The 21,644-nt window shown below is 58.8% G+C and overlaps 1 protein-coding gene across 1 annotated transcript in view; it reads right to left on the minus strand.

Moving 5' to 3' along the window:
* The window catches only part of ITPR3 (inositol 1,4,5-trisphosphate receptor type 3), a 43,332-nt gene that overhangs the window by 10,556 nt on the left and 11,132 nt on the right, over positions 1 to 21,644 (minus strand). The window contains exons 3-41 of the mRNA XM_063356515.1: positions 19,802 to 19,923; positions 16,608 to 16,694; positions 16,270 to 16,428; positions 16,051 to 16,149; positions 15,839 to 15,922; positions 14,723 to 14,869; positions 14,287 to 14,382; positions 13,033 to 13,083; positions 12,328 to 12,470; positions 12,058 to 12,157; positions 11,612 to 11,772; positions 10,770 to 10,911; positions 10,364 to 10,525; positions 10,045 to 10,217; positions 9,798 to 9,917; positions 9,453 to 9,635; positions 9,117 to 9,368; positions 8,665 to 8,809; positions 8,358 to 8,505; positions 7,852 to 8,048; positions 7,569 to 7,698; positions 7,236 to 7,293; positions 6,861 to 7,026; positions 6,558 to 6,722; positions 6,274 to 6,342; positions 5,742 to 5,867; positions 5,486 to 5,608; positions 5,113 to 5,313; positions 4,511 to 4,762; positions 4,287 to 4,412; positions 3,847 to 3,972; positions 3,607 to 3,727; positions 2,666 to 2,850; positions 2,381 to 2,529; positions 2,092 to 2,200; positions 1,843 to 1,933; positions 1,341 to 1,510; positions 478 to 652; positions 211 to 395 (exon numbers count right to left, since the gene is read on the minus strand). Of these exons, the coding sequence (XP_063212585.1) occupies positions 211 to 395; positions 478 to 652; positions 1,341 to 1,510; positions 1,843 to 1,933; positions 2,092 to 2,200; positions 2,381 to 2,529; positions 2,666 to 2,850; positions 3,607 to 3,727; positions 3,847 to 3,972; positions 4,287 to 4,412; positions 4,511 to 4,762; positions 5,113 to 5,313; positions 5,486 to 5,608; positions 5,742 to 5,867; positions 6,274 to 6,342; positions 6,558 to 6,722; positions 6,861 to 7,026; positions 7,236 to 7,293; positions 7,569 to 7,698; positions 7,852 to 8,048; positions 8,358 to 8,505; positions 8,665 to 8,809; positions 9,117 to 9,368; positions 9,453 to 9,635; positions 9,798 to 9,917; positions 10,045 to 10,217; positions 10,364 to 10,525; positions 10,770 to 10,911; positions 11,612 to 11,772; positions 12,058 to 12,157; positions 12,328 to 12,470; positions 13,033 to 13,083; positions 14,287 to 14,382; positions 14,723 to 14,869; positions 15,839 to 15,922; positions 16,051 to 16,149; positions 16,270 to 16,428; positions 16,608 to 16,694; positions 19,802 to 19,923 (5,498 nt within the window). The remainder of the gene's footprint in view (positions 1 to 210; positions 396 to 477; positions 653 to 1,340; positions 1,511 to 1,842; positions 1,934 to 2,091; positions 2,201 to 2,380; positions 2,530 to 2,665; positions 2,851 to 3,606; positions 3,728 to 3,846; positions 3,973 to 4,286; positions 4,413 to 4,510; positions 4,763 to 5,112; positions 5,314 to 5,485; positions 5,609 to 5,741; positions 5,868 to 6,273; positions 6,343 to 6,557; positions 6,723 to 6,860; positions 7,027 to 7,235; positions 7,294 to 7,568; positions 7,699 to 7,851; positions 8,049 to 8,357; positions 8,506 to 8,664; positions 8,810 to 9,116; positions 9,369 to 9,452; positions 9,636 to 9,797; positions 9,918 to 10,044; positions 10,218 to 10,363; positions 10,526 to 10,769; positions 10,912 to 11,611; positions 11,773 to 12,057; positions 12,158 to 12,327; positions 12,471 to 13,032; positions 13,084 to 14,286; positions 14,383 to 14,722; positions 14,870 to 15,838; positions 15,923 to 16,050; positions 16,150 to 16,269; positions 16,429 to 16,607; positions 16,695 to 19,801; positions 19,924 to 21,644) is intronic.

The following is a 21,644-nucleotide window of genomic DNA, read 5'->3' on the forward strand; positions in this document are numbered from 1 at the left end:
AGTCCCAGGGACACAGTCGTGCTGTGAACTTCCACAGCGCTAAGAAAAGTTACCCGTATGGGACGATGCGTTTACAGATGGGGAAACCGAGGCACAGAGCGACTGGCGCAATGGCTTTTTGGACCAAACTGAAGCAGAGCCCAGCCGTCCCACCCCCCCGTCCTGTGGCCTCTGCCCTGGCCCCCGTCCCTGGCATCCCCCGTAACCAACCTGCAGGTCCCGGTTGTGGTTCTCGCAGAGCAGCTGCAGGAATCGCAGGATAGGCTCCATGATCAGGACCGTCACCCCCATTTCATTGTTCTGACCCTGCTCCCCGGTGTCATGGCCCTTCCGAAACCCTATGGCCATTGGGTATCGGGAAGGGGTGCCAGGCATCAGGAAGGTGTCTCCTCGTCCTAGAGGGCAATCCAACCTCGTTAGCATGGGACCGTCCAACAAGAGAGACGTTGGCTCTACCAAGGGGACACGGCCCCGTACCTTTGGTACCAGGGTCAGGCTCGTCTTTGTCCTCACGAGGCTTGTTCCCGATGTCACTCATGTTCACAGACACCGTAGACTTGGTCTCCTGCTGTGCCTTCTTCATCCGGTCGTGCAAAACTTTGAAGAACTTCTCAGACTTCTTGTCGCTCGTCATGAGGTTGTAAAAGGATTTCTGAGAGGAAGGAGGGGCAAGTCTCCATCATGGGGTCCAAACTGCCTGCCCCTCTGATTTGGTGACCTCCAGCACTCAAGACCTTGTCTGAGAAAACCTGGCGAGCAGGTTTATTTCCATGCTACAACCCCGGACATCACAGTCCTCTTGGATTTACAGGGGTGGATCATCCCCTGCCGCTGTGTTTTCTTTTACCCTAAACACAGGGTTAGGGACAGAGCAAGCAGTGCTTGCAGCAGCTCCAGGCCTGGAGCCCCACTGGGTTTTGCACGTACAATTAATTTGTTGGCTTCCCTGCGAAAAAGGATTCAAGATAACCCACGAGTCATCGCCCAAGACCTGCAGCCCTGAGCCATTTTAGCAATACCCGGCAGAGGGCATCAGCATTACTCCAGAAACAACCTACGACAACCTGCCCCTGTCGCAGCACCCAGCCTTCCAGCTCCATCCAGCCACTGAGCTGGAAAACTCAAAATCAGACAGATTTCTGCAGTTCCTCCCCTGGCCAGCAAACACATGCAACCAAACAGTATTTTGGCCAAGCCTGCTACCCAGGGGCCAACCCAGGATGGAGGACTGCCCTGCAACCACGTCTTCCAAGTGCTGGGGCCATGACACCGCACCCAGCAAACTGTGGGTGCCCAATTCCCCCGGGGCTGGCGCCCACCACGCAGCCGGGGCTCAGCACCTGGATCTCGGTGTTGCCTCCATCCAACAGCCGGATGGCAAGCAGGATGCTCTCTTGGAAGATCTTCTCATTCTTGGTGTTCATGATGAGGTCAGCCACCAACTTGGTGGCCCCTTCTCGGTCCAGCCGGCACTGGACAGCAGCAATAGCGGACCAGTCCTGGTCTTGGCCTGCATGAGAGGACACGGATGGACGTGATGCTGTGGTAGTGCAGGAGAATGAGTACAGATAAACCACTGCCAGGGGCATCTCAGTCATAGAATCACAGAATGGTTTAGGTTGGAAGGGACCTTAAAGATCATGTAGTTCCAACCCCCTTGCCATGGGCAGGGACACCTCCCACTAGCCCAGTCCCATCCCTTCATCTCCCCAAATCCTTTACTCCTACGGAGGTGGGGAAATGGAGACGAGATCTGATCCCATCATGGCTCAGGAGCTGGGAATTCAAGGTGTGTGTGAGCAGCGCAGAGAGACAGGGAAGGCGCAGGAGCCGGGCACTCACCTCCCCCAGCAGCATCCACGATTTCCCCTTTGGAGCTGGACTTCTTGTTCTGCAGGTAATTGTTCAGGAGCATTTTCCGCAGCAGGTTGCCCTGCCAAGACAAATAAACGTCATGAGTCTCCCAACGCCAAGGCCAGTGCTAAAGCGGAACATGGCTGAGCACCCGTGGGCTGCAGCGGGGAGGGCACTGCCAGCCTGGGTGACAGGGGCTGCAGGGCTGGGGACGTGCCACGGGACCATGGTGCTCACCCTCTCGCCGTATCTGTTCCTCTTCACCAGCATCTGCTGGAGCGTCCTCAGCACCTTAATGCACAGCTTCTCCTCTGTTTCCATGAGGTCCTTGGTGTGCTGCACCAGCCTGGCAGAGCAGAGCCACCGTCACACGGTTGAGAGGGACAAGGGGGTGCCCCGAGAGAACAGCCCCACCGCCCCTTCGCTCTGCAGGTGCACACCAGGATGCACAACCCACAGAGGCTGAAGGTCACCAGCCCTTCTCAGCACTCCCGGCAACCCCTGGGCAATCGCAAAGCATCCTCACTTGGACAGGAAACCTCCACTCTCGCATCGCTGAAACGCCTCCGTCCCCTCCATGAAGAGCAGCTCTGGCCGGTGGAGGACATCCACCAGGACAGACAGTTCAGCCTCCACCAGTGGTTTCAAGCGATCCTCCAGGGCGTTGATGATGTCCTACAAGTCACAGCACACACCTTTAGGGCCAATGCATGCCTAGGAGACACGAGCACGGGAGAGGGACCCCTGCAACGCCAGCACCTTCTTGATATCATGCACGGATCCATGCTACCGCTGCTTCCCTGCCCCATACCTGCAGCTTCTCTATGATGTTCTTGTAGTCCCACTGGTTGGGGGTGGTGGAGACGCGAGGGAAGGTCCGCGTGGCCGTCTTGTAGCTGGACGTGTTCCTCTGCACGGTGCTGGTGGAGCTGCTGTTGAGCAGGGAGCTGACATGGGCATCCAGGTCCATGGGCAGCGCGATGGAGCGGCTCTTGGCTGCAGGAGACAGAGCCAGAGTTGGGGACAGCCATGACCCAGCCCACCCCATCGGCTGGGTCCTACCACACTGCCTTGGGCCAGACACCCCTTCACCACCTCTTCATTTGCAGCAGAGAAGAGTTGGGTTAAATACAAGAGGAAACTCCTCCAGACTAGTGAGGGGTGGAGTATTTCCATCCATCCCTCCCCACTGCAGCACAACATTGCCCGCAGCCCCCCCAGCCACGCGTAGGATGGAAAGAGGCACCAGCTCCAGTTTTCGGTTGGGAAAGCCCAGCGTGGAGATGTTGTAAGCACCCTGCCTCGAATTACAAAGGGAAATCCCCACCCAGCGTCTAACCACGAGCAATCCTTTCCACAGGCTGACTCAGTGCTAACAACCCTTGTCCGGAGTCAGGCAGCCACAAGCAGGCTGAGGGCAAAGTCCTGGCCAGGGAAAACCACCATAAATGCTGGCTTTGTTTCCAGGCCCTTCACCAGCAGGGAACACGCCAGGGATCTCCCAACCAAGCCCAGGCTTCGGTTATCCCCATGCCACCCTGGGGTGGGTCATATCCGAGATGTAGCTCATAAAAAGCACATCCCGGAGCCAAACCTCCCCATTCCCAGCCGGCAGCCTCTAGCCGGGGCGCCCTGCCAAGGCCCGCAGTAGGGACGGTGGCTCTCGCTCGCCGCCGGAGTGGAGGTAGCCGAGGGTGGCTGCATCCTCCTGGCCGGTGGGGGACAGAGCATCCCTCTGGCACAGCTCCTTACCGACCATGGCCAGTGTGCGGATGCAGGCTTCCACCGAGCTCTTGTGCTGCTGCTGCAGCCAGGGGCACTCCAGCAGCCTCATGGTGGACTGGAGAAGCTGCACCACAATGGTCTGGTGGGTCTGAAGGAGACAGCAGGCAGGTATGTATCAGTGCAAGGTGTGCCCAGACCTTGTCCCGGGGGGCTCGATGAGCTGCTTTCCTCCCCCAGCCATGGCCTGTCCATGCGGCACCTTATTACCTGCAGCGACGTGCTGTTCTCTGAGAAGGGGGAGCTGAAGAACGCGTTGATGGTGTCCAGCACCACCGTCAGCACGTACTTCTCCAGCGTAGGGTCTGGCAGGCGTTTCTCTCGCTTCTTGCACATCTGTGAGGAGAAGGGAGGATGCTGATGGCACCAGGGCGAGGTGAGCACACATCCTGGCTGGATGCTGCTGGCACACAGCGCTGCTGGGACCTTGCTAAGCTGAAGGATGTGGCTGGTGACAGTTCCTGGGTCTACGCCAGACAGCCCTGATGGCTCCCCAGCCCCTAGCGTGGCAGCTACACAAGTCCCCATGGTGCCCATGCCCCATGTCTGGCTGCCCAGGCTTTGAGGGAGCCCCGGTGACACCAACCTGTCCCCATCCAATACGCCAGCCATTGCTGCTGTGTCCCTCCCACCCAACCCTTCCCACGCACTTGGGCCATGTCCAGGGTGAAGTTCTCGAAAAGAGTCCAGATGTGGTTGCTGGTGTAGATCTCCTTCATCTCCACCTCCGTGTCCACGTAGCAGTGGTTGACGAAGTTCACATAGGCCATCTTCACCTGCCAGGGCGGGGGGAAAGGAGGGGGGGCAGAGGCACCATCAGGAGAAGGCAATCAGTGCAAAGCCACTGGCCCCCTCCTCACTGGGTGCCCCGTACCTCCGTGATGCAATCCTCATGTGTCACCACCCGCACCACGTCCTCCAAGGGCAGCAGGGACGTGCACTTGATCTCCGTGTAGACATTCTTGCCCTCGGCGCAGGCGGCCAGCAGGTCCACCAGTGAGATGTGGTACATCAGCGGGCTGTTCTCCTCCACCCCGTCCCTGGCCGCTGTCATCATCTCCAGAAGGGTGGCCAGTGAAGCCTTGTCATTGTAGAAAACCACCACATCGTCCCCGGCGTTGGTGAGCTGCAGGGAAGGGTCAGTGGTCACCGTTCCGAAGAACGATCGTCAGAAACCCCACAAGGCAGAGAAAGGGGTCCTCTGCAGCGGGGCGATGAGAGGCAGCAGCCGGTGAAGGATAAAAGGGCTATGCATTTACAGGGAAAATTAGGCATTTGCAGTGCAATCCAAAAACTCCATGGTTATTGGCTCTTGGACCTTGCATTAAGCTCCTGGAGATGTTTCCTACTCCAGGGAGAAGCCGGCATGGCCAGGAACTCTCTTCCTCAAGGAAGAAGCCAACCATGCACCTCCGAGGAGCCATGCCTGCTATACCCCACACTCATGCCCCACAGGCTGTGGGGAGAGGTGCTCACCTCAGTCATGATCATGTCCTGGCACTTCTTGACGTACTTGCCCTCAGCCTTGATGATGGTGTGCAGGAAGTCGAGGTACTGCACGTGGCGGCCGTGGGTGGCCACGCAGTGGATGAAGTGCTGCGGCACCGTCTCGTTGATCTCCGAGCAGAGCTGGTAGTTGTTGAGGAAGATGTGCTGCATCGTCTCAGCCTCCAGGAGCTGCGGGACCAGGGGAGCAGAGTGAGGCTGGGGGGCTGCGAGGAGCAGCCTCCTCTTCCTCTCCTGGGGTCTCCTGCTGCCTTTTGTATCCCTTGCTCTCAGCCCCAGGAGCGGTACCAAAGTCTCTCCCTGTGCTGTTGCCTCCAACTACCCTTCAGTCCCCTCTCCTTACCCCGGGGGTCAGGAACAGGTTGAGGTGTTTGTGCAGCAGGGCCTGGTTTTCCTGGTTGCCAGCACAAAACTTCTGCAGGAACTGGTGGGTGAATTTCAGGATCTCCAGCATCTTGGCATCACCCTGAGGGAGGGTAGAGAAGAGAAACGCCCGGAGTTGGCCACCCCTCCTGTCCTGCCCATGCATGGGGGGGGTCCCCGCATCCCTGACCCCTTGCCCTGGGCACTTCAGGACTAGCCAGCTTCTGCCCACCCACCTTCTCATAAGGGATCTGCAGCAGATCCAGCATCACTTTGTGGGCATCCATGTTCTTCAGAAGCCGCTGCTGCTTCTTGCGCACTTGCTCTCCGACCCCACACATCTTATTCAGCCGCTCCAGGATCTGGGGAGAGAAGGACCATGGCAGAGGGGCACTGAGCCTGGGAGCCCATCAGGACGGCCACCAGCACTGGGGGCTTGCTTGCAATCCAGATGTGCCCTTCATAAACCCAGGTGCTCCTTGCATCGCTCGCAAATCTTGGCACCCCTCTCAGAATTCCTCCTCGCAGTGCCATGCGGGCAGCCCTTGCAGCCATCACCAACCCCCTCCCCTCCAGTTCTCCCAGTGCAAGGCTCACTCGCGAGCCCTGGGGATGTAACAGGGCTCCTCCTTGCACTGAGCTGGCAGGAACAAGCCCTGGCTTGGACATATTTCTTCTGAACCCCAGGAGAGCTTGGAAATCCCCCCCATGATTTCACCCTTTCCCTTCTTGCTGGTGCACCCGGGGCCAGGATTCGGTCTCACTTACCCCCTTGACTATCTGATAGTTCTCGCTGCTCTTCTCTCCCGGCGCAATGACCTCTTCGTCGGCAGCATGCTGCAAGGGGACAGAAACAACACCAGGGTCCCACCGCGCCTCTCCAAAGCCTGAGGAATAACTACCCCCCACAGGGCTCTCCCTGACCCTCCTCTTCCAGGCAGAGGGGTGCATGGCCCATCGAGAGGCGTGAGGTGTTGGATTGAAGCGAGCTGCACCTCTGCCTCCCAATCCCCTCCCACCCCAGCTCCCACAGTCTCGCTCAGGGCTCTCACCTCTTTCTTCTCCTTCTTGTTCCCCTCCACCGTGCTCTCCCCTTTGCTGCTGCCCTTCTTGTCCACCCAGAGCTCTGATTTCTCCACCATAGTGCGAAGTTTGTCCAGCTCTGACTTGATCACCTTGTAATTCTCGACGTCCTGGGCTGAGATCAGGAGCTGAACCTGCAGCGACATTCCCAGGGGTTTCCAGGTTGGGGCACGAAACCCATTCCCCTCCTCTTCCAGATCTCCATCCCAAGGAAAGGGGCAGGGACCCATCCCATGTCCTGCACCCACAGCCAAGTGTCCCACCAGGGTTACCTGTTTGAAGGTGTGCAAGACCTCCTGCCTCTGGCTGAAGTGCTTGAAGAGGAGCTGCAGGGAGCCGGAGATGAGCGGCGGGTAGTCGTGCATCGTCAGGTGGATCAGCACCCGCAGAAACATCCTCCCTCCCTCGTCATCCACCTCTAACATGCTGCTCGTCTTCCTGAAGCCGAGACGAAAGTGCTTGGTGTTAGCAGCCACGTGGGAGCTTGCGTGCACTCAGTCACCCCTCGGGGCTGATGGGGACAGCTGCGTTAGCCTTTAGAGCCTCATCTTCCTCGTCACCTGCAGCTTTCAGCCTCGGCAGCATGGACAGGAGAGGAAGAGCCCTATGGCCAGGCTAACTATGCACCGGAGGGGGTAGGGACTCACCCCACACCGAACATGGCTTCTGCATGCTCGCCGATCCGGTCCAGGTTCATGGCTGCGGCTGATGGGAGAGGAAAGGGACATGAAAAGGGACAGCCACCATGATCTGCATCGGCAGAAACCTGCAAGAACCAACCCAGCTCCCTGGCCACTGCTCCAAGCATCCACGATGGACACAGAACACCTCATCCCATCTGCACAGACTCCAGTCCCCCCATGCTCCCTGCCAGCAGCGGGTGGAGAGCTGCTGGAGCTGTCACCTCCACCGTCTGCCTGTCCCCAGCCTGTGGGGTTTGCTGAGTTGAAGGTGTACCAGGAGCAAAGTGGAAGAGTTACTTGTGGAGTCAAAGGCTGGAGCCGTCCCATCAGCCGCACTGTCCTGCATAGGGTAGACTTCCACAAACTCCTTCTTGAAGACAGAAAGCAGGTAGGAGATCCTGTAGTCCAGCCGCACGTTCAGGATGAACTGGCAGCAGCAGCAAAGAAGAAAGCAAAAGTGAGTGTCCTCTTCATACCAGCTGTCTCTCTGCATCAGAAAACCATGTCTTCACCACACCACCCCATCCCACAGGTCCCACCCACAGCTCCACAATGCTTCTCCCTCCCCACTGGCTCCAACCTGTAAGATCTCCAGGATCTTCAGCTTTGTCTCCATCACCACAATGTTCTCATTCTCGATGCTCCTCCCTCTGTCCACTTGCTCCGGGGCAGACCCGGCACTGAGGCTCGGAGGGCTGAAGATGGACTGTTTCCTGCTCAGCACCATGGTGGACATCATCTGCCCAACGCCCTGGATTGATCTCCGCACGTTCTTCCCTACAGAGGCAGCCACAGTGGGCAGAGTTAATGCAGATGGAAAGGGAGGTGGCAGAGGACCGACGGAAGGACCCACTTAGACTGGAAAATGCTGTAGACATCAATCAGAGAATGAGTAGGAGGGACTGGCCATTTCTCTGGCATGGCCAAGGGCTCAACGCCTCCTGTCTCCCAGTGCAGACCAGGCCAAAGCTTCCATGTCAGCAAAGCAGTGGCTTGTTTTCTTGCAGCCAAAACCGGACGGCACTGGGCAAACCATGGAAAACACCTTCCTGCGGGACCATGCCTGGTTATGGAGCAGGGACTCACCCGTCACCTCATCGTTGTAGACCGCCTGCATCATCAGCTGGGGGTTTTGGACGCAGTCGATGATGCCCAGCAGTGTCCGTGTCAGGCGTAGCAGCTCGCTGAAGCTGTAGAAGCCGAAGTAGATGAGGTTGTGGGCAAGGCTGACGACCTAGGGAAGGACAAGGCAACTCCAGACCTCGCCATGCTCAGGGCTGAGCAGGAGAAACAAACGTGGGGAGAGGGATGCCAGCACAGCAACCCTCAACACAGATGCAGCAAAATCGTGTTGCATCGTGCAATGTGCCAGTGACACCAGCAGGACTCGCACCTCGAAGGTGAGCTTGTTCTTCTCCTCATTGGCGAAGGGCACCGCCTCGCTCACCACGTTGTTGAGGTAGTCCTCCACGAACTCCATGGTGCTGGCGAACTTGTTCTTCTTGTCATCACGTGAGACGTTGAGGTTGGAGTCGTAGCTGTGAGGGGAGATGGTGGGGATGAGCTGGATGGCAGTGAGTCTCCTTGCATCCAGCCTGGAAGAAGCACTGTCCAGGCAGCTGCTGAGCTGGACAGGCATCTGTCCAGGCATCAGGGCCAGAAGTGAATCTCATGACTGTGATGGAGCCCACTTCCTTCTGAAGGCTGAGACCTATTGAAGTCACTCCAAAAATTCCCCCCTCACAGTCCCTGCTAAAGCCAAGCCAGTCCCTACACTGGATGGCATCTGCCATCCCACTTCCTGCCCCATCCTCAAAAGCCCCTGCAAGACCCAACGTGTCTCACTCTTTGATTGTGATGGCTGTTGGGATCTCAGTCCAGAGCCGTGCAAACTTCACGGGCATCACCAGCTCCTGGGGGTCCCTGTCCACGTGCACGTGCAACATGAGGTGGCAGAAGGACGCCCGGAGATCGAAGGGCAGCATCTCATCTGCCATGCAGAGGAAGATCAGGTCCACACCCAGCTGCTGGGAAATCTCCTTGATGGCTAGGTACTGGCGATCCAGGCACATGCGGGCAAAGAGCTTCAGCTGGTACCTGCCCAGGGTTGAGGGGGAGAGGGAGTGAGGCCATGCGACCCTTACACCCTCACCTGGAGGGAAGATGCCACGGGATCGTCACCTGTAGTAGCTGAGCACGTTCTCGTCATGGGCATTGCCAGCCCGGGCCTCCTGCGCCAGCTGCCGGATGCTTTTCTCATGGTGGTCATTGTTCTTGTCCGTCCAGGTGAGCCAGACCTCCTCCTCTGAGTACTCGATGCTCAGGTACTCGTGGGTCTGGGACATCTCCTTCACCGGCCTCAGCCTAGGACAGAAAAGGGGTACATCTGGAGATGCTCCTGCGGACAGGGAGCAGCTGGACCTTGAAGGGTGACGGGAGTTTCACCAGGGCACTGGGGGAGCTGGTGGAAGGCAGGGCCGGGCATCAGACCCCAAACGTGGACAACCTCTCCCCTTGGCTACTCACTCCGTTTTGATGAGGATGTCACTGTTCTTTGGGTCCAGCACACACTTGCAGATCAGCTCCTGGGTGACGGGGATGGCAATGTGGTTGGACACGCACAGGTCCGAGAGGTAGTCCAAAAACCTGCAGAGCAGAGACAGCTCGCTGTGAAATGGAGGTCTATGGGGGCTCTCTCCACCCCTGGTCGAGGCACATCCCACCCATCACGCAGCACAAAGCCCTTTGGGACGAGGCCTTTCTGGACACGCACCGTGGCTCGCGGTTCTTGCGCACCAGGCTGACGAAGGTCTCCACCTCAGTCTTCGTGATGTGCTTCTCCAGCAGCTTGCGGTTGTTGTGCAGCAGGGCCGTGATGGTGTCCTCAGCGAGGATGTCGTAGCCAATTTGGGACTGCATCATCCCGAACTGCTTGGCAATGTGCTCCTGGAGCAGGCAGAGAGGCGGTGAGCACACGGGGCTGTGTGTCGGGGTCTGGCAATGTCCCCCCTGCCCCACCGAGACCTCAGCAGCCCCCCAGAGCTTTGCAACAAGTGGTGGGATGGGGGCTCGCCCTGTCACCCCCCACACACCTGGTTCTTGCGATAGTCCTCCTGGGAGTGCCGGAGCACACGGTAGCACAGCCGAAACATGTACTGGTAGGGAGCGTTCTTCTGGTCCGACAGCTCTTCCAGCCGCACCAGGGGCCCTTCCCCACCCTTGTCCTTGAAGGGGGCTTTCAGGATCCCAAAGATCTGCCCAAAAGCAGAGGTGATAAGTGCTGTGTCCCCCTCCACACCGTCACCCCCACGGCATGGCTGGACACCAGCTGTGCTTGCCAGGAGGGCTTGGTGCCCCACTGGGGCATGCGCTGGAGACCAGCTACACCTCCTCCATGGGGGCTTCCAGATCCCTGGTGTCCAGCATGGCCCTGGGCAGCACAGGACATGTCCGCAGGACCTCAGCCTTGCTCGGATGCAGGGCCCCATGGCCACTCACCTGCTTCAGGATGTTCTGCTCCCGCATCAGCTTCTGCCGCTCCCGGTTGGGCTTGGTCACCACGATGTCCAGCACATTCTGGCCATTGTTGGGGACGTCGCTGACGAAAAACACCAAGTCCTCCAGCAGCTGGATGACGAACCTGCAAAGGGGCATGGTTGGACTGTCCAGCCAGGGGGGCTGCTTGCCCACCTCACACAGCCCACCCCGACTCAGGTCCCTGCAATGATGCCAACGCATTTTGGAGGACCAACGAGACCATGTTCAGGGCTGCCAGGGAAGCTGCTGGCCAATCCTCCCCTCCTTATTAGATGTTAATGGCTGCCCTGAGGCAAGAGGTTTTACAGCCCCTATGGTTCCTCCGGAAACTATATGTGCCAGGGTAAATGCCAGGGGCCTTTGCTTGTGATTCATGCCAGGGATTTTGCACTTAACGCCCCTGTCCCCTTAGTCACCCTCGCGGGACCAACGCGGGGCGGGCTGGCAGGGCGGAAGCAGCTCACTCTGTCCCATGGGGGATCTGTGTTTGCTCAGGAAGCACCAAGAACCCACCCACCTAAAAATAATACCGTGACTAACCCGGCTGCCCCTATCGTGGGGCCATCTCTCAGCCCCCTCGGATATTTTTCTAGCAGCAAAGGAGGGGCCGGAGCGGGGCTGCGGCGTTATCTGGTTTCCTCGCCAGACTCTTGGGAGAAGCAGGCGTGGATTTGGGTTGTGGGCAGGAAAGTAAGACAGCGCTGGCACCAAGACCCAGGCAGGGGCCCCATCCTGCAGCGATGCTGGAGAGCCCTTGGAGGAGCCCGGCACGGCCCCATCTCCCAAGGGAAATGACTTTTTACCTCCGGTCGTTCTGGCTGAGAAAACCTTCGTTCATCTTCTCCACCACGTTGGCCAGCATCGAGCTGGCATCATTAGCAAAATCCAGGTCCCGGATCTCAGACACGGGCACGGAGACGATGGCAAAAGCTTCTTTGTCTTCTTTGGTGGGGCACGTGCCCAGCTGGGAAGCAATGGGGAAGAAGCATCACACAGACAGGGCAATGCCAAGCATGTCCCCAGCATCCGCCACCCATCCCGGGCGGGAAGTCAGAGATCCAGTTTGTACCCATCAGATGGACTGGGGTGGGCTCTAGGTTACTGGGGTGGGCTCTAGGCTGGTGTCCAGCCACCCCCTTGGATCATCAGGGTATTTCAGTCCCTGGGTGCTGGGTGGGAAGGAAAACGCTAAGAGCTACTGGGGCACAGGGGATAAATCCACGCACGGGAGGAGGGAGCAGGGCCGTACCATGAGGCGAATGGGCCTCTCCTCATCGATGTCAATGGGCACGTTGGTGCTCTGGATCCAGGTGTTGGTGCAGAGGTGGCGCAGCCTCACGTAGGAGTTCCTGCAAATGGCACAGTGTCCTGGTGAGCGACTCTCACGTGGACACGCCACCACCCTCCACATCCCCCGGCACAGCCCTCGATTGAGAACAGACTTGCCACAATTTCACACTGTGCAATTAAGCCTCCCTTCTTTATTTCAAACCCACCACGGCAGCACATGCTCACGTACCGTGGGACGAAGGAGTCCGTCTTCTGCAGCGTGGTGGGGTCCAGCTCGAAGAGGGAGGCGATGTCATTGCCATGGGGCACGGCCACCAGCCGGTATTTGATCTTCTCCCCCGTGTTCCTGCGGCTGGCGCGGCTGCTGCCCCCCTGCGCCGGGGAAAGCGGCTTTGAGCCCGGCATGGGGCGGCCGCCCCACCGAGCCCAGCGTCCCTGCACACACACGGCATCGGAGGAGACACGCAGCGGCTACGCTCAGAGCAGAAGCTTTTGCTCAGACGAGGGGCTGCAAGAGCACAAGCGCGGCGTGATGCACCTGAGCTACGAGGCCACCCCTGCGCCAAATCTCACCAACAGCAAAGAGGAAAAAACCCCTGAAAGTCCAAATCTCTCTTCTACCGGCACTTCCCCACGGCTTGGGGATCCAACATGCACCGGGACCCCTCCAACAGATTTTGGCAGGGTCCCCTCGCAAGCGGGACATAGGGATGCTACTCTAGAGTGCGGGATGCGGGGATGCTCTGCTGGGCAGCGGGACGGCCTACGGCCACAGCCACGGCACCAAGCAGGACCCGGCGGCACGGCACGGGCACTGTCCCCACGGCAGGCTCTGTTTCGGGGCATTTCCCTGCTTTCAGGCAAAGTTTAAGAGACGGCGTGATTTCAGGCAGCGGCAGCAGCATTTCTGCTAGCAAGGCTGCACACAGCTCACCGTGGGCGCTGCTTTGGGCTCAGCCACGTCTCCTTTATAACTTGGGTTTTCCTGAAAAGTTAAAGAGGCAGATGAAAGACAGCTATCAGTCCTCCCGCTCGGTCCCTCCAAAAACCCTGTGCATGGGGTGTTATCTCTATTCCTGCCTTCCTCCATCGCATGGCGGAGAGAGGAAACCGGCCCAGGTGGGGCTGGAGGACGTGACCCGTACCCGAGGCGCGGGACGGGGTGAGCCCTGGGATGCAGCCCCGGGGCTCTGCGCTGCAGCAAGACGAGCTCTTGCTGTAAATCCCTCAAGGCCCCAGGCTGAGGTCTCAGTGAGCAACACAAGCCGGGCAGCGCCAGCCCGCGATCACCCTGCGATCTTCTTTCCTCTGCAGATGTCACCTGAGTGTCTTTCGGTTTAAAGCAAGCATTTCAGAGCCCCAGTGTTTGCCGTTTTCCATCCCACAGTGGTGGAGGGTGCCCTGGGGGCTGCCTTTGGTTGTCTTCTCCAGCTAAAGAGCATCTTTGGCACATAGACGCCCCACACACACACCCTGCGGTACATCCCTGCTCCCCGGCAGCAAGGCGTAACACTGTCTTTCTCTTGGTAGTGGCAGCTAATTAGTGTCATATAAACCACAATATCTAAGTGCGGAAACCTCTTTGTGCCTCTACCAGGAAGCCTTGAGCTGGCCTTAAATAAGAGCAAAAAAAACCAAACCTGGCAGATGGTGTTTCCAGGCCCAGCTTTTGCCCACACCCTCCCCAGGTAAGGACGGCCCTGGGTGCTGCTGTGGACCAGAGGATGAGGATGGGCAAAACCTGATCGGGAGGAGTTAAACGCGGCAGGATGAATTATCTCCTGCTCCCATCTTACCAGGAGGTTATACCAGTACCGTTGCTTGGCCTGGAGCAAACAAATAGAGGAAAAACCCGACCACCTCCTCCTGTTCCCCCCGGCCAGAAGAGGAGGGAGCAGGGAACAGCAATTTTGGCAAGCGAATGCCTGCACCATGGGGTGGGGGATTTCACGGGAGAAAGCGTAGCCCTGCCAACAGGCAATGACGATGATGCTCACAGGCGCCAATGCCTCCTGCGAGCGAGGAGGAGCTGTGGAGGTCCAGGGCAGGATGGCTCCAAAAATGGGGCCAGGGACAATCCTGGGCATCGCTGCTCTGTCTCAGGTAGGTGGGCACTGCCTTTGCAAGGGATGGTACCAGCCTCTCGAGGGCAGGGCAGGTTTCTGCATCCCTCTGCTCGCCCCCTTACCTCTGCTGCCAGGTAGTTGCCCGTGGCAAGGTGCTTGAAGCGGTACAAGCCGTTCCAGTGCCCAGCTCCCCCTCGGCATGGGTCGTGGTGGACCACCTGGAAGAAGCAGAGGAGAGATCAGCCAGCAACGCGTGGGGCTATGGGGAACAGGGATGCTGTTCCTGCTCCCTCCCGGGCAAACACGCGGGTGATAAGAGCCCCATCCTATCTCAAAGGTGGCCACGAGCTCAGAGAGACAGCCCATCCATCAGCAGCCAGCTCTCTCATGGAGCTCGAGCCTTGTACTGGCCTTCACCAGGGCAGTCAGGCTACCAGAGGTGGAAACGGATAGAAATAACCACTGCTTCTACCAAACCCCGCTCCCCGCGAAAGTGCAGCAGCCCATGGAGGTACCCCGAAAGCCCATGGACACGAGCTCCATCCCCTCCCCGCTCACCTCCACCTCCCACAGGGCGTTGGAGCTGGTGGCCGAGGTGGCTGACTGCCTCAGGGTGGTGCGGAGGAAGACGTGCAGCTTGCCTTTGTACTCGTCGCAGGTGAGAAACTTCTCCTGCTCAGCATGGAAGAGCCTCACCACGTCCCCCTGGAGCAGGACATGGTGGTGAGACCCAGGGACATGGCTCTCCTACAAGCCATGTATCTCCTCCTGTGACCCCCCATCCTGCAAGGGGATAGGATGTCCCGTACGGGGTCCAGAGCAGAGCACAGCTCCCAGCCGTGGCACGGCAGGACCGCGGGAGACCAAGCATTGCAGGGCACCATCAGCTCCTCCAGTCCTACCTACCTGAGGCTGGGCTAAAACCTGCCTCTAGCAGCACAAATGCTCCTCTGAACCCAGGGAAGGGCACCTCGCGTGGGCACGGGGCACCCCGCACTCTGCAATGCCATCATTCCGTTTACTAATTCAAGTCTCTTCTCTCTGCTTCCCCTCCCCGGGCTGTAAAATGCATGCGAACCCCCCATTTTACACCCCTGGAGCAGGCAGAAGCTCCGCTCCCCAATGTGTTTAAGGCATCAACGCCCCGGGGAGGAGGATGCAGTGGATGCGGGAAGTCAGGGATAAGTGTGGCGCCCGGAGACGAGGGTCGGTAAGATCATAACAATCAATACCCATCCAGCTGCTTCCTGGAGGACCTCAGCCCCGAACAATAGCTCCGCAGGGAAAGTTCCTTTCCCAGGCAACAGCCAGCCCTGCTGCACGGCTAAACAGCCGAAAATTGTCCTCGCAGCTAGAAGCCACTGCTGGCACTACATATGCCTCCTATTGCCCTCAAAAGCCAATTCAATGCAATAAGGCGGAGGGTAATTTCATGCCTCCTCGGGTACCTGCTGCCAGGAGACACTAAAATACACAACTCTAGCTTGCTGTTGAGTTCTCCAAGTGATGAATTCTCCTAGAAATTAAGGTCCCCAAGGCAGGATCTCTTTCCTCTGCCCTTGTCACACAGCCAAACGGCTGTTCACACGTCCTGCCCCCGCAGGGGAGCGGGGCTGGGTCCCCAGAGCCCACCGTGTCCCGGGCGGCCGGCGGCGGCCGAACCTCCTTCCTTACCCCTTTCAGCACTTCCTCCATGTGGTCGCGGAACTGCATGAAAAGGTTGATTTTCCAGCTGGTGTTACAATTGACCGAGTTCACCTAAGGAGCAAGAGCACACAGTCACGACCCCTGGGACAAGGAAAAAAAAGGAAGAAAAAGGGGAAAAAAAAAACCCCAGGCAATCCCCAAAAGCCAGACCCCACGCAGGCAGCCCAGCCTCCCCGTACCTCCTTGCAGCCGGCGTTGTCAGCAAGCTCATAGTTGCTGGCGTGCAGCGGCTGCCCGGCGTTGACAGGGTTCAGGATGACTTTGTCTCCCACAACTACCTGGGGAGCAGACAGGGAGAGGGGAGAGGGAGGATGAGGCCGGGAGGCGAGCCCTGGCAGGCGGCACGCACGGTGCTTTCTGCACATCTTCGTCTGGGGACTTTTTGGCCCCCCGCTCACATTATCTCCATTGCTCCTCAGCTTCCAGAAGGGCTGGATGAAGAGCCAGGATCCTTCGTTGCCGGTGGCATCCAGCGTCACCCGCATGGCGTTTTTCTCGAGCAGGGCTGGTAGCCGCTTGTTCACCGTCAGGTACTTGTTGCTCTTCATGTGGAGGAGCTGGAAAGCCGAACACCGGGGTGAGCCGTGGTGGTGCAGCCCCTCGAGGTCCCCAGGGCTGATCATACCCAGAAGCGACCCCCACGAGCCCCTTCCCAGCCCAACCCACCCGTGCTGGATCCATGCATCTCCCCCAGAACCCATCGCCGAGCGTGGGAGGGGAGGGCGAGCGCCCGTACCTGTATGACGCTGCCGTATTTCACCACGTCCCCATGTACTTTCTTGTTCTCCGTTTCATTCTGCTTCTGCTCCATCTGGGCCGCATGCTGAACACCAAAAGGAGAAGAGCTGGGTGTCGCAGCAGCCTCCTCACTCCCCAGGAGCAAGCCCCAGAGGGGCCACCTCCACAGCTATGGGGAGGACGGGACAGGCTGGGATGCAGCACCAGCATCCTTCTGTCCCCCCAGACAACATGGGCCAGACCTATATTATGGTCCTCAGACTCTTGACAGCTCAGCCCGGGACCCCAGTGCAGCCCTGAGCTTTAAGCCGAGGAGTTAAAAATTTGGACAACGACAAAATGGCACTGAAATTCCTCAAAAGCCCCAGCAGGTCTTGTGGGGCAGCAGCAAAAAGGGGACTCGGTGCAGGGGCCAGGGGCTGGGGTGATGCACCCAACTCAGCTCCGCGGCAGCAGGGGGACACCGGGGGCTCCCGACAGTACGGAGACCGAAGAGCAAGAGGCGCCAGGCCGGCGGTGCTGTGCCCGGAGGCGGCTGCAGGTCCAGACGTGCTGCTGCGGATGCGGCAGGATGGGTCCGCGCCGGCTGAGATGCCTCAAGAGCGAATCGCTCAGCACTGCTTGCAGCCCCTCTCTCCAAAACCACAGAGATTTTCCGCGCGGTGGCTCCGGCAGTTGGAGGAGTGATGTTGACATACGTGGAGCAAGGCAGGAACTTGCTCCCGCAGCGGATCCGTCTGGGAATGGCGAGGGTGTGCAAACAGCCCCGGCGCCAGCCCGGGCAGTGCCAGCCCAATGTTCCCCCACAGCTTGGATGGGAAACAGCGGTGAGGGCTGGAGCTGGGAGAGCATCTGCCCTTTCCCATCCTGCTTTCACCCCCTTTTCACTTGAGGGCAGAGGAATTGGGAAACACAGCTGGAATCGCAGCTCCGCACTGGGAGGACGGGGCAGCCGGTCCATGAGTGCCCCAGCAGCCGGTGCCGGGGCTTTGAACGCGCCTGGCACACGTTGTGGCAGTGCAAACCCTTTGCTCTTTTGAATGTTGCCACCACTTTAGTTAAGTCTGCGTCCCCACGCAGCTCTGCCACCCGGGGACGTGAGCCCCATGGTGGTGGGTGCTGCCATCAGCAAAACAAACCCGCTGCCAAGAAATCCCGCACTGATGCGGAGCTGGGAGTTTAACAACCACCCCATGGAGCAACACGGCTCCCCGCAATCGATCCGGCACTGTGGCGCGTCCTAAATCTGCATCCAGATCTGAGCTCCTCCCTTGCCGAAAGCCTGCGGGGCCGGGAGTGGGAACTGTCTGCCCCGAGCACCCAAGCCCACGGGGGCTGATGTTCCCAGCCTGTCCCGTGGATGGGACGGGGTCTGTCCCCAAGCCACGGTGGGACGGGGGGTCAGGGACACGCACAAGGGGGTGGGAGGCCCGGGAGGGTGCAGGGAGGATGGGGAGACACCAGCGGAGCAGGAGGAAAGCCTCCACGGCACGTCTGCGCTGCGCCTGGCTGCACCTACAATTAGTCAGCCCAGGAAACACCGAGCCTTAAACCCACTAAAAACAACAGTGGGAGAGCACAAGCTGGGAAAGGGCTTCTCCGCACGAGACCTGGGCCGCTTCTGCTTCAGGAAATTATCTCCGTGAGTTGGAAGATGTTTTCAGCCCGTGGGAGACACTGACAAATCGCAGCCTGGAGCCCGGTGTCCTGCCAGATTGACCAGGGGCTTTGCAGAGAGCTCCCTCCCAGCGCTCGGCTCCGGACGCGCGGGAGCGTTTGCCAAAAGGGCAACACCGGGAGCAGCGGAAAGGAGCAAGGAAATGACAGAATCTCTTTAAGACAAATCTTAACCAAAGTGCAATCAATCAGGCTCAGAAATGAGTTTCTCTGTCCAGTCGTGGCCAGTACAGCTGTGGATGTTACACGTTACAGTCTAACCGGGGCGGGAAAATAGTGTTTCCACACACCAGCGACCGCGTACGGCTGGACATGGCGGGAGGCACCGACCCTGCCCCGGCATACCCGAATCGAGCCGGGACGCCCTGTCCTGACACCGCACCAGACCCCGCTCCCCCACGGCGGAACTGGGGAACCTGCGGGGATGGGCTTGAAGCCTGACGAGATGATTTAACGAATCCCTCCTGAGCTTCGGTTTTATGAATCATCCTCGGGGCCTCGCCAGCTGTCTGAGGCGATTATGCAATGTTTAACATGGGCCTTTTCCAAACCTCATGGAAGTCAACAGGAGCCTTTCTCTTCCACAGCCCTTTGGAGCAGGTCCGGGCTCTCTCCTCCGTGCCAGGCACCCCTGGGTGCTGGGGAAGGGGGGGTGTGCGGGGCTGGCAGAGCCCCTCTCCCTGCTCTGCCATGGGCTCCTCTGCACGAGGAGCACCAGAAGGGCTGAGACAGCAAAGGCTGGGCATGGTGGGGAGGGTGGAAAGGCAAGCGGACATCGCCTCTCGCCCCAAAAGCAGCAATGCAGCCCTACCTTCCCCTCCCCACCTGCTCAGCCCCCTGGATCCGTCTCTGCAGGTCTTCCCTGGGACATCTCCCTTGCACTGGGAGTGACAAAATCCCATGCGGCTCCTCGGTCGCTGCTGCATTCACCCTGTGCTGTCCCGGTGTGGGCCGTGCCTGGCCATGCCACGCTGCCCAGGGCTCCCCGCGGCGCTGAGGGCACACGTGCTGGCATGGCATGGCAGCTCCATCAGGAGAACGTGGCAGGATCCAAGGTTCAATTGCCTCTCACATCAGAGGCCAGATAAGAGCATCTCCTAAGAAGGGTAACCCAGGGTGCAGCACCCATCCCTGGGGACCAACCTTCAGTCCTGCAGGTGCCAGCGCAAAGCGCCTTACGGAGCTCCTACCTCAACCCCCTTATTAGACACCGTATGCCATGACTAATTAAGAGCTGAGGGCTACGGAAGCCGTTCCTCTAGAAAAGGTGTCTGTGGCTAACGGTCTGTGGTGAGAGGAGGGCAACGGGACAGGAGACAGCTGGGCAGAGGCACACCCTGAGGACAGCAAAACCCAGGCCAGCCTGCATGCAGGCTGTTTTCTGGGAAGCAAAACATACCAGCGTGTGCACGATGAGAGGTTTGGGCATCATCACCCATCCAACCCATGGGGACCATCTGCCCCGGGGAGGACGGTCCCTCGCGCCCACTCCCTGTCCCTCGCAGCCCCGCTCACCTGGAGTTTCTGCAGCAGCACCACGTCCGCGATCTTCTCCTTGTCCTGCTTGGTTTGCTTGGCCTTCCAGTACTGCTTCTGGGCAGAGTAGCGGTTCATGGGACACACTTTGAAGAGGCAATCTGGGAGGAAGAGAAAAGCAAGGCTGAGGCTGCAGCAGCCACATGGCCACCAGCCAGCAGGGCCAACGTCACTGAGGGGCTGGAGTGAGTGGTCCTCCGGGACACTGCTCCCGTCCCAGCAGCGTCACTGGGAGATGGTCCTCCTAACCCACAACAACCCTATCTGCTGCTGGGGGTCCAAGGGAGAGCTGGCTGGGACTGGTGAAGGGTCAGGTCACCTGGCATTAGGGGGTGGATTAGTTTCAAATCAGGGCAAATAATGAGCCCAGGAGCATCTCCACTTCTTGGACTCGCGATTAGAAGTGTTCTCATTGGAAACGGCTGTGCAATTTGGGAAGAAGAAATACTGATGAAGCCCAGCTGTACCGAACGAGGAGAAGATCCTGCCGGGAGGGAGAGCAGCTAGCAGGACATGGCCACCATGAGACCGGGACATAAGCAGACATCTCCACACCTCTCTTGTCACCCTGCCCACCGGCCACCCCGCACCAGCAGGGCTGCAGGCGGCCGTGCCGTCGGGATCCGCTGGTTTTGCAAAGGGGCCGCTGTTCTCCCATGACTGCTCGCGGGGAGCCGCAGTTACCAGCTGCTGGAAGCCATGAGCAAACCACTCCTAAAATCTGTATGTCAACAGCTGCATTTCAAGTCCTAAAAGAAACATTTTGGGGACCTGGAGGGCCCAGGTTTGCATCCCAGCTCCCCCAAACACTTGCAGCCCATCCGCGCTCTGCAGATTGCCCCAAAACGCCTGGTTTTCCCCAGGCTGCTGTGGCCGGGATGCGGGGGCGGGAAGTGCAGATGCCCAGGTCCAAGCTTTGGAAGCCGAAGCAGGAGAGCGGATGTCTGGAGACGAGGAGGCACTTACATCTCCCAAACCCTCGGTCAGGGCTGGAAGCTGTGTGTGGTGAGGGCAGGAAGGGCTCCGCAGCCCGGATCGCCCTAATTACGCCTGAAATAGCAGCCCAGAAACTTCAGGCACAAAAAAAGAAAAGAAAAAATAAAATAATTTAAAAAAAAAAAAAAATCACCTCCATCTCTGGCCCCGGTCCCGAGCGGCTGGCAAGCACGTATTTATTTACCTGGGAGTGACGAACAAACAAGCGCAGAGCACAGTTCTCACCGGCTCGGGCTGCTGGGAAGAGGCCAAGTTTCACATTTCGTTTTACAGGTCTATTTGCTAATGGCACATCCCGTGCCAAGGAGGCCGGTGACGCCAAGCTTTTAATCGGGGAGCGAGCGTAGCTGCTGCAATGCCCGGCTGCCTTCTCCCACTGCCTCCGAGCGGGGCTGCAGAAACACCGGGGCCACCTGCAGCACCTTAAATCGTTTTCATTAAATGGCTAATTAAGGTTGCAAAAGGAGCTGGTACAAAGTAGAAATTGGGGGGGGAGTTAAAAAACAAAACAACGTAGCTATTAGGAGACAGATGCCAATCAAACCCCTGGCTCCAAGCACGCCCTGACATCCCCGTCTCAGCGTTAAGCCCTGTTTTGCAAGGAGGGAAACTGAGGCACGGAGTCATTTGCACACAGAACGTCTCCAGCAAAGCTTCTTTGGAAGCCGGGGATTTTGGCACCCGGGCCTAAGCACTGATGAGTTTTTGCAAGATGGCTGGTGGGCGGAAGAAAGAGGGAAGCCAAGGAAAGCTCCCACATCAGCAGGGCCCGGCGGGAGCGAGCCAGCACAGCGATGCTCGGTCGAGCGGCCGCGACCCAGCACGG

The sequence above is a fragment of the Chroicocephalus ridibundus genome, chromosome 20 (assembly GCF_963924245.1).
Source record: "Chroicocephalus ridibundus chromosome 20, bChrRid1.1, whole genome shotgun sequence".
In the NCBI taxonomy this organism is placed as follows: Eukaryota; Metazoa; Chordata; class Aves; order Charadriiformes; family Laridae; genus Chroicocephalus; species Chroicocephalus ridibundus.